Raw genomic sequence first — 11795 nt, forward strand, 5'->3', positions numbered from 1 at the left:
CAGGCAAGGAAAGTCCATGAGACTCTGATCTCCAATTAATCACCAGAAAACCAGAAGTGGTAATATGGCTCACGTGGTAGAGCACTTGCCTTGGGCTGAAGAGCTCAGGGACAGCGCCCAGGCCCAGAGGTCAAGCCCACAACTGACCAAAAAAAAAAAAAAAGTTCCATCACAATGATCAAATACTGTTTGATTCTATCATGTAATACTTTTGAGATGAGAAAAAGATGGAGATGGAGAAAGTATTAGTGACAGTCTAATCTGAATTTCAGTGTTCTTCACATAGTGGCTTTTAAACATGAAATTTCTTCCTAATTTTATGGGAAAAATGTGCAGCATTGTTTAAGAAGGTAAATTCTAGTTAAAGAAAATAGCATGATCATTTAGTTAACACTATGTTTTGGAAGAAAAAATTTTATAGCAATTGGATATAATTTAAATTTGTATTCACTTTCAAATGCTGAAAATATGGAAATATGGAATAATTACTGAATAAAAATATGAATCATTCATATAGTGAACTTATGTCTTTGCCAAAATAATAGAGAATATGTACTGATTCTTTCTCCCAAATTGAGGTCTCTTTAGGGAAATGTCACCATCGTTATGTGTGATTCTTCCCTGCTGTTTCCACATAGCACATTGCTGCTTCCCATACAGCCAATGGTAAGGTGACATTCATTTCTTTTTTCTTTGTCCTCATGCCTAGTTTTAATCCTTTGTGGGGCAATTTCCATTGTTACTTGACAGCACAGAATCTTTGGAAGCTTTGGGGTTTGTAGAGAATTTTCCTGAAAAAGGTATGGTGAGGTGCTATGCCATGGTGGCTATCTTAATATCTAATTGATTGCTAGGCCTACACATTATATCACTGAATATCTCTTTCCAGGAGCCAGTGCAGGAATTTCCAATTAGACTTATACTCTAGTATTGGTTTTGGAAAGAAAAGTTCTTATTTCTATCCTGAGATGACCAGTCCTTTTGAGCAATAAAATTTGTGCAGAAGTGAAAACTGTACTCCATTTTTGAAAAATACATTTTACTTTATTGTAGAAACTTCTTTTAAGAGAGTGTCTGAGGGATGTTTCTTTAGGTTCCCATTCAGGCCTCTGAACTATACAAGTGTAAGGAAGACCTCCCCTTACTAACTTAATTTGAAATAGGAAAATTTGTTAAAAAAGGAACACACTTTCAATAGACTGAAAGAGGATCATCTCTAGAGTGAGAATGACAATTTTTTTTTATTAAAATATAAGAGGCTTAGAGCATCAAGTCCTTCCCCAGGACTAACCTACAGGGAAGAATAAGGTTCTTCCTTATCTCAAGGTTCAAGGGGCTTTATTGAGTTGCATTTGACCCGTAAGTCATGAATTACAGCTAGGGGGCTATGTTAGTTAAAGATCTGTTGTTATGGGAAATCCTGGTTACCCATCCTAGGCTAGAAAGAAAACATTTTTAATCCTTAGGGGGTGGAATACTACAATAAAGTCATTTTGCGACATTCAGAAATCTTAGTGGGCTATACAGGCTGGTCATCTGTGAGTTGGTAAGTTAATTAGAATGTTTTCTGTCAGAGACCTTTTAGGTTTTCTTCAAATTTATTCATCACTCACGACTAATTGCTACCTACTAATCTCCCTCAAGGACTTGAGACCCTAAAGTCTTTTAGAGAAGGGAAGTTGAATTTAGTCTTTGGCTAGTTCCTGCTGGTTTGGGGCACAGGTCAGAAGTCTCTTGCACTTGCTCTCTCAATGAGGACAGTTGGGATCCTAGGTCACAGATGATCTAGGGGACCCTTGAAGCAGGAGATTCTTTGGCGACTGTGATGAGGGGGTAGTTGCGTTTAAGGAGAGGCCATGGAGTAGAAATACCTGTTTAGCTTCCAAATCTCTCTTCTGTACTTGTATTTCTGTCTGTTCCCTGGAATCTGACTGATACAGCTGCAGATTCTTTTAGAGGTAAGTGAGGCAGGGTATGCATTGCTCTGCCCTGTCCCTGAGGAAATCTGGTAGGTTGGGTCTTGGAGTCTCCTCCTGGCCAAGTGATGGAGCTCTTTCCTGGCACCACTTCAGATTTCATGGTAATGATGTCTCCTATATAAGACCTTGGGATCTTCCATGGTCTCATGTTTTTCTTACATCCTACACATACATTGGAAATAGTTGCTATTTTCTCTGCCTACCACACCATCTGGGTTTGTGCTTCTCAGGACATCTTGTACACCAGAGGGCTCAGTGGCTGGCAGTAGGATCAGTTTTCTAAAACTTCATTTGGTCAATTCCTTCTCTCTTTCCTCACATAACCAATGGTAGGGTAAGGTGCCCCATGCCTTCCAGAGGTTCAAAAATATCATTGCTAATGAATAGTTTTACATCAAAGACTACTGTTTTGCTTTTAGATGTTTCTTGTGGTGTGGGAAAGTAGGCTTTTAAAACAACTTAGATTTTGTTTATTTACCCAAAGATTACATAGCATGTCCTAGGTCCCCATAAGCAGGGTAGGACATGGATTAGATTAGTACAAGAAAACATCTAGACTGAAGAAGAAGTTAAGTCTTTGACAGATAGCTCTGTTGTCTGTTTTTTCACTATTCTTTCATGATACAAATTCTCAGAAAGAGAAGATTGTCATGGGATGGAGTTCATCTATGGAAAATGTATTAACTGTTGTTTTTTCTATTCTTTCTTACTTAGTATATAAACATGTTGTTTTTCAAAGGCTTGAATTGGTGCACCTACAGCAGTATTTTCCTTTACAGGGACATATTCCTAGTTGTGCCAGGCATTGTCCATACCCAGCCTATCAACCAGGGTGATGATTTCTTCATCCAACTGACAATAAATTGAAGCACGCTCTAGTCCTTAACTTACTTACTCTAGTTTTTTAAAAAAGTTGATCTACATTGCTAACCACTTGTTCTTGTCCAAGTCTTCTGAGAAATAGTTGCCAAGAAAAGACTAACAGTGTCTTGCCTGACAAGGAAAATGAGAAGGGAACTAGAAGAAACTAGTTGAGCAAGAAGACTGTCAAGACTAATGGCAAAGCTGTCAGAGAATTATTGATCCCAGTACTATGGGAAAGTCTTGCACTTGTCATGAATAACCCTGCTTTAATCTTGCTGTTCTTTCTGTTGCTGCCTGTAGGAAGCCTGGCCTCAGATCAAATGTGGTATTTTACTTCAGCAGAGTAATATGTCACCCACACTTCCTGAAGTAGTGTATCTGAGAATTGCATCTTTATATCATCATAAAGAACATAACTACTAATGTATATTTCATTCAAAAGTTCCTTAAAAGACTCATTTTAAAGCACAAAATTAGAACTCCATAACAGGGTTTATTACATGGAAAATAAACTATTTTAACAAGAATAGAACAAAGGATGGGAGGAAATGGAAGCAAACTCTTATACCTTTGCTTATATAATGTACAAACTGTTGAAAATATTATTTCAAAATAAATTTTGATAAGACAAAGCCAGATATTGGCAATACTATCAGTACCAATAAGATGAGATACAGTTAATAAGCTAGCAAATGGTATACAACAAATACTAAAAAGTACAAAGAAATAAAGGAAAGCAGAAAAAGAAGGGAAAAATTATAGTTAAGACCAGACCAGATGGGGACAAATAGAAAATAAATAGCAATATGGTAATCTTAACTCAATAATTACATTAAATATAAATACTCTAAATATGCTTATTTAGGGATAGAAAAAGTTAAACAAGGTTATGGAAAAAATCAAAAGCTAAATACATTCAGTTTAAATGAATCACACGTTACCAGCAAAAACAGATTTTTAAAAAATTACAGAAAACAGTATGGAGATGCCTATAAAACTAAAAATAAAACTACCATATGATTTATAGAAACCCACTACTGGGTATCTATCCAAATGAAATGGTATTATTGTATCAAAGAGATGTTTATTACAAAACTATTCATAATAGCCAAGATATAGAGTTAACCAAGGTATCCATTAATAGATAAATGGATAAGAAAAATGTACTAGATGTACACATTGGAATATTAATCATTAAAATAACGCAACCCTGTTATTTGTGGCAAAGTGGATAGAATTAAAGGCTATTGTGTTAAGTGAAATAATCTTGTCACAGCAATACCACATGTTCTCACGTGAGAACATGTGGTATTTTGAAAGAAAGAAAGAAAGCCAATCTCATAGAAGAACAGAATAGAATAATGGGCACTAGAGACTGAGAAGGGCAATGGAACAGAAAGAGTTATACAAGAGCTCTCAAACAGTTAGATGGGAGGAATTTGTTTTAATTTTCTACAGTCTAGAAGTGTAATATTTTCCATATCTACATGTACTTATAAACTTTGTTAAATGGCAATTCCTTTGTACAACTACTTAAAGTTAATAAAAATATAATAATAAAAAGTTATACAAATCTATGATGCATCTCAGAATAGCAAGAAGTTCCCAGCATATAAAAAGGATAACATCCAAGGAGCTGAAAATATGAACAACCAGATTTAATTATTACACACTGTGAGTGTACACCTAATTATTATTTTAAATTCTAAAAATGAGTATATATATGTCCCAATTTAAAAAGTAAAACAAGAAAAGGATATTCTGTGCAAGAACTATCACAAGAGATCAAGAACAGTTCTATTAATTTCTGATACAGTAGACTTCAAGACAAGCAATATTAACAGAGATTATTAGAGACATTTCATAACAATTCAAACATCTAGTAATAGAAATCACATAGCAATTCCAAATGTGCACTGACTTTATGAGAGAACAAATGAAGCAAATAATGCCAGTAATGAATGGAACATGTAGAGAGAAAATCATTACTGACACAGAAGACTTGAACAATACTATCAACAACCATGAACAAACAGACATTTATAGAACATTTTACCCAAAACAAAAACCACAGATTTTTTCTCCACGTGTACAGGGTAAATCACTAAGCTACACCATATGCTGGAACATTAAACATATTTCAATAAAATCAAAAGTACTGAAAACACAAAAAATATGCTCTTTTATTACTGTGGAACTAAATTAGAAACTAAAAACAGATCTCTGCAAAAATCTCCAAATAAATGGAAAACAGAGTTCACACCTCTAGATAATCCAGATACTGAAAGAAAACCAGAGGGAAATTAAGAAATATTTCTGACCTAATAAAAGTGGGAATAAAATGCTGAGTATTGTATGATTTAGCTAAAATAGTTTTTGTAAGGAAATTCATAATTTTAGATATTTATATTATAGAAGAGAAGTTTAAAATTAGTAACATCTCATTCTACATCCCTACAAATAGAAAAGCCAATAGCCCAAAGCAAATGCAAGGAGGAAATGATAAAGATGAAGTACAAATTAATGAAATACAAAATCAACAACTAATAGAGAATATCAATGAAAACAATGTAGGCTTTTAAAGATTGATAAAATTGATTAAAAGTTCTAACTAAACTGCTCAAAAAGGTCTAAAACAAAAAGTTATAATAGAAGTCAAGAAAAAGGTCAGTCACTGCAGATTTTATAGAATTTAAAATGTATATTATTATAAAGAGGTTTCAGAGGGGTTACTGGTACATAAATTAGGTAAAGAGTACATTTCTTTTTGGACAATGTCACCCCTCCCCTCTCTTCCTCTCTGAGTTTTCCCCTCCCATTCCCACTTACAAGTTGTATTGTTCATTTTCAACATAGTTTCCAGTGAGTATCATTGCTGCATTTTTTCACCCGTTTACCCTCCATTTCTGTGTCTCCTCTTACACTCCCAAAGACATATACACAAACATAACAAAAAATAAAAACAGCAAAAAAGGAAAATCCTCTTGTTTTCATTTGTTGGAGTTCATTTTGATAACTATTATTTTGTATGATCAGATGCACATAGGCATTGCACCTTTATGTTCCTCTCCTAAGAGTTTCGTCTTTTGGTCTCACTGTATGTGAATGCGTAGAGTCTTGTCTAATTGTTCATGTCTCAGTGTATTTTAGATCTAGCTTCCGGATATAAGAGAAAATGTGCTGTTTGTCTTTCTGAGTGTGGCTTCCCTCACTTAAGATGAGTTATTCTAGGTCCATCCATTTACCTGAAAATGACATAATATTCTTTCTAATGGCTGTGTAAAATTCCATTGTGTATAGGTACCACATTTTTTGCATCCACTCATCTATTGTAGGGCATCTGAGCTGTTTCCACAACTTGGATATTGTGAATAGTGGAGCAATGAGCACGGATGTACAAGTGTCTTTATTATGGTATCCTGGCTTGTGATGTTCTGAGTAGATGCCCAGGAGTGGTGTGGCTAGGTAGTAGGGAAGATCTATGTTTACTTGTTTTGAAGAAGCTCCAAACTGCTGTCCCATCAATACTGCTATAGAGTTCCCTTTTCTCTACATCCCTGCCAAATTTGTTGTTGTTCGAACTCACAATTTTAGCCAATCTAAATAGAGTGAGATGGAATCTCAGAGTTATTTTGATTTGCATGGCCAGGGATGATGAGCATTTCCGTGTGTGTGTGTGTGTGTGTGTGTGTGTGTGTGTGTGTGTTTGCTATTCTTATTTCTTCTTCTGAGAAGTCTCTCCTTGGCTCCTGTGCCCTTTTAGTAATTGGTTTATGAGCTTTGGGCGGGGCTAGTTTCTTGAGCTTCTTGATATTTTGTATATTAGGCCTTTGATGTATTGCTGGTAAAGATCTCCAAATCTGTTAGCTGTCTTTCTAGTTTAGTAACTATGTCCTTTGCCATGCAGAAACTTTTTAATTTGATGCAGTCCATCTGTCAAGTCTTTATAGACTTAAAAAAATAAAAATATTGTTAATAATTATGCTAATTAAGTTGACCACTTAAATGAACTGGATAGTTCTTTGAAAGATACAAATTAATAAAATTTACAGACGAGGAAACAGAAACATTAAATAGTTTTATGTATTATAGAGATTGTTGTTGTTTTTTTCCAGAGAGGATCTATTATGTAGCCCAGGCTTGCCCGGAACTCATGACTCCCCCATCACATCCTCTTGAGTGCTAGGATTTGCAGCAATAAGTCCTATGCCCACAGGAATTTGTTCCTAAGGACCTTTGCAAAATAAATTCCAGTTCTTTAAAAATGTCATTAATGTTCAATCTTCTAAACCTTTCGTGTCAAAGTGTAGATTAAAAAGTGATCAAGAAGAAAATTAGAGTGCAAGAGTATACACACTTTGTTTAAAATCATTTCAGATCTTTCCCTTGAGTATACAGAAATATTCATCATGCTTGAAGTTCTCTTTTTGTGGGAGAGTTTCTGTCAATTTTATGGTCAATCAGGCCACATCTATGACTTGGGACTGTTTTTAACTATGCATACCTTTCTCACCCACTGTCCCTAGTTGTCTATTTAAAGCTAAGACAAATATCTGCATGATGACTGGAGACACACCAAAGTGCTGCCTTCCTATGGCTGCCATGTAATAAATCTTTCTTTGTCGTTCACCACATCTCTCTGTTTGAGGTATGGGGACATGGGAAACTTCTAAAGTTTGGGCTTGGGGTCGAAAAACCCAATGTCAATCAATCAAATGACTTCTTTCTTAATTTTATGCTCATTCTTAGACTCTAATTGAACTTACTTCAAATGAAAACATTTCCCCTGCCATTTTGTCTCTCTGAGCAAGTTGTTTGACTCTTTTTTTTTCTAAAATTGTGGTTTGTTCTTGGATTTTTTTTTTGTGGAACAGAAGGTATTATCTTCAGCTCCACCTACATGCTATTTGATAGCATACCAGACATGCTAGGTTGAATGCATATACCACCTGTACAAAAATTTTGAGTTGACATTCGTCTACACATGAATTTGCTATATATGTATCCCATATATTTAAGGTCAGTAATAAATAGCACAAGGAACTTGCTATATAGAGAGTCAAGATTTTGGGAAAGGTACAAGTTGCACCAAATGTACGTTAATCAAGAGTATTTGTTTCTTTGCTTCTTTCTGCTTAATTGGAGCCAGTCAACAGTAAAAAGACTTATAGAAACCCTGGCTCACTTGAAAAATCTTGATGAATTGAAAATTAAATTTCCATGGAAACCATCCTTGAAGTGGTAACACACACACACACACACACACACACACACACACACACACACACACACACACAATAACCCTGTAAAGCTCTTAGAAGCAAGCAAATATTTAAATTTAATGAACCCCTGAGATCTTCTTTGCCTTTGGTCTCAAGAAGAACTTGCCTTGTGGGGCTGATTTTAAGTTTTTGATAATTATCTGAGAGTTTCTATTTCTTAAGTGTGTGTAGTAAGATTGAGAATATGGGATTTAAAATTGAAATATGAGATTGAAAATATGAGAATTGAGGATATGAGATTTATTTGAATCTCTCTGAGATGTGGGGAGTTGTAAGTTGGCACATGAGACACCATCATTATTACTGAGAGTAAGCTGAGCAAGACCAAATCCATGTGCAAGTATGTAAAAGTACTGAAAATCATACACAAGTAGGATGTATGCAATGTTGTTATTTGAACCTGGTTGGAAGAAGATAGACTCTGTTTTATGGTTTTTGTAGTGTTTTTCAGAGTACTTTAGCTTTCATTCTGACCAAAAACATATATAAAGCATTTGCTAGCTAAGACTTGAATTCTTCCAAATAGATATTTATTTCTTGATTATAAAATTTGCTATCCTTCATATAAGAAAGTCTCATATAGAATTTAGAATGCAAATTGCTACCCAAAGTTTTATTAGTCCTTATAATAGTCTCAGCCAATGACATAGGCAGTATGATTTGTAATTTTCTAAATTTTCAGCCAGGTCTCTATCCTCCTGTTACATTCAGAATTTTCTTCCTCCATGCCAGTGGTTTGAGTTAAAAGATTGCATTTCAAGGTCAGGGCAAAAGATGTGACTACTTGTGTGGTTTTATATTAAGCCATGAATAACTGATCTCATTGAGCAATGCTTCAAGTCTTTTTTGATTACTTGCTCCAAAAAAGTATTTGTTTTTAATTGTCAATATTAAACTGCGTGAACAGGCAAGAGTTTATTTTAGAACTTGAAGAATTTGAATAATTCTTTGATGTGGATGAAATAATGAATTTCCCTCTTTGATGTCTGATACTCTAGTTTGACCTTTCTTGTCTCTAACAGTCTCCATTTTCCTTTAAAATTACTTGTGTTTATGAATGAAGAATCTTATCCTTGCAATTAAAAGAACCGCTTCAGAGAATTCATTATCACTCATGGAGAGGTAGTGTAGCCAGTAATTAAGACTATGAACATTAGAGTTGGATAGACCACAGTTGACTCAAAATTAGCTTTTTGAACTCCCCACTTAGTAAATAATTTAAAGATTGATAGGTAACATCATGTATATTTGTTGAGCCGGGGTGCTGTCCCTCAGCTCTTCAGCTCAAGGCTAGCGCTCTACCACTTGAGCCACAGTGCCACTTGCAGCTTTTTTTTTTTTTTTTTGCTTATATGGTGCTGAGGCATCAAACCCAGGGCCTCATGCATGCAAGGCAAGCGCTCTACCACTGAGCCACCTTCCCAGCCCCGCTAGTAAGAATTATTTTACCACACAGTGCTTCATTTTTAATCATGCTTAAAATGTTGCAACTTAAAGGTTAAAAACAGGTCATTAAAGCCATGTAAAGCTTATCAAAAGTACATGGAATCTCTTCTCTGCCAGAGACAGACTCTGGGGCAATGGTCCCATGGGTGCCTCTGTAACATGCCTACTAAGATCTCTAACAAAAGATCTTCAGTTCCCCACCATCCATGGTTCTAGAAAGGGATGCCGTCCCTTCCCTGGAAACTGTACAGGAACTTCAGGAGGCAACCAGAAATCGCGTTGTGCAGGACTAAATAAACTAGCACAATTGACTCTGAAAGTGGAGAAGCAGAATCAGAGTGGTCTGAGCTCCAAGTTGCCCATTTCTTTCCTTTAGATTCATTTCCATCTTCAAGAAAGACACGTATTAAGGGCAGTAGAGAACAGCAGTGTAGTTCAGGCTGAAGTAGTGAGTGCCTGCATCACCAACTGTGTGCTTCATTAGAGTAGTTGCATCCCAGCAGTTGTAAGAATACGTAACCCCAGTTAGTGCCATAGCCCATACGTGTCTCTTTTCTTCTTCTTCTATCCCATAACTTCCATGAACTTCCAGGGTGTGTAGCCAGTGAAGTTGACTCTTTTCTCTTCCCTTCATAGACCCTCCTAGAGGAGAATGGCTGCAGAAAACTCTTCCTCTGTGACAGAGTTCACCCTTTCAGGCTTAAGAGATCAGTCAAGACTCCAGATGCCGCTCTTCTTCCTGTTTCTAAGTTTCTATGTGGTCACTGTGGTGGGGAACTTGGGCCTAATAGCTTTGATTGGGTTGAACTCTCACCTACAGATTCCAATGGACATCTTCCTTTTCAACCTGTCTTTCATAGATTTCAGTTACTCCACTACCATCACCCCTAAAATACTCATAGGTTTTGTCTTAAAGAAGAACATAATTTCCTATGCTGAGTGTATAACTCAATTCTTTTTCTCCTGTTTCTTTGTCTTTTCTGAATCCTACATCCTATCAGCAATGGCTTATGATCGTTATATGGCCATCTGTAAACCACTGTTGTACAAGGTTATTAGGTCTCCCCAAATGTGTTTCTTCCTTTTGGCTGGCATCTATGGGATGGGAGTTTTGGGGGCTGTAGCCCACTTGAGAACTATACTGTTTGTAACCTTTCATGCAGATAGCCTGATCAATATGTGTGACATGATTCCCCTCCTTGAACTAGCCTGTAATAGCTCTTACATACATCTACTGGTGGTCTTTATTGTTGTGACCGTTGACATTGGTATCACCATTGTTACTATTTTTATTTCTTATGGTTTTATCCTTTCCAACATTCTCCACATTAGCTTATCTGCTGGCAGGTCCAAAAAAAGCCTTCAGAACCTGCAGTTCCCATATTATTGTGGTATCTCTTTTCTTTGGGTCAGGAGCTTTTATATACTTCAAACCACCTTCTATTTTGCTGCTGGACCAGGGAAAAGTGGTAGCCATGTTCAACCCATTAATCTATAGCCTGAAGAATAAGGATGTCAAAATTGCCCTGAAGAAAACCTTAAGTAGAAATGTCTTTTCTTGAAAGTGATTGAGAAGAAGAATATAAAACTTGATCAGAATTTTCTTTATTTCTATTTTCAGTGAAGGAAGCCAAATTCAATGCTATCTACTCTCTACTGAGACTTTTTAGTTTTTTTTGCTCAGACTAGTTTTTTTTAACTAAATATGTTTCTTATTGTAAAGGTTCTATACAGAGGGGTTACAGTTATATGAGTAATGAGTACATTTCCTTTCGAGCATTGTTACCCTCTCCTTTGTTTTTCCCCTGCCATCCCTTCCCTCCCCATCTCCCCACCTCCTCCTTCCCCCACAAGTTGTAAAGTTCTTTTTCAACATAGTGTCTTGTACATTTCATTGCTACAATGGTCAACCTGTATCCTTATTCAGCATTTTGTTATTTCCCTCCCCTCCCCAAATTAGAAAAATGTATATACAAGATACTGGGCACCAGAATCAAATACCATGAAAACGGGTTATACCATGGGGAAAGAACATACAAAAGAAACAAAAAAATCACAAAGAACATTGTAAGTACATTAAAAACAGCAGCAAGAAAGATAAAACCTCTTGTGTTTTGAACCTCTTGGGGTTCATTTCACTTAGCATCATCTTATATGGTTATATGTGCAAAGCTTTTGACCTGTTCTGCTTGTCCTAAACATACACTAGTTATTGCAAATAAGG

At 36.0% G+C, this 11795-nt stretch overlaps 1 protein-coding gene across 1 annotated transcript; it reads left to right on the forward strand.

The window, feature by feature from the left end:
- The first annotated feature begins 6225 nt into the window (after nt 1-6225).
- Nucleotides 6226-11133, forward strand: LOC122104198 (olfactory receptor 8B8-like). Its single transcript, XM_042674920.1, is given in 3 exon segments — nt 6226-6237; nt 10218-10922; nt 10924-11133. Coding segments are annotated over 3 exon segments (927 nt in total).
- The last annotated feature ends 662 nt before the right edge of the window (nt 11134-11795 follow it).

The sequence above is a fragment of the Dipodomys spectabilis genome, unplaced genomic scaffold (genome assembly GCF_019054845.1).
Source record: "Dipodomys spectabilis isolate Male_0828 unplaced genomic scaffold, ASM1905484v1 ptg000023l, whole genome shotgun sequence".
In the NCBI taxonomy this organism is placed as follows: domain Eukaryota; kingdom Metazoa; phylum Chordata; class Mammalia; order Rodentia; family Heteromyidae; genus Dipodomys; species Dipodomys spectabilis.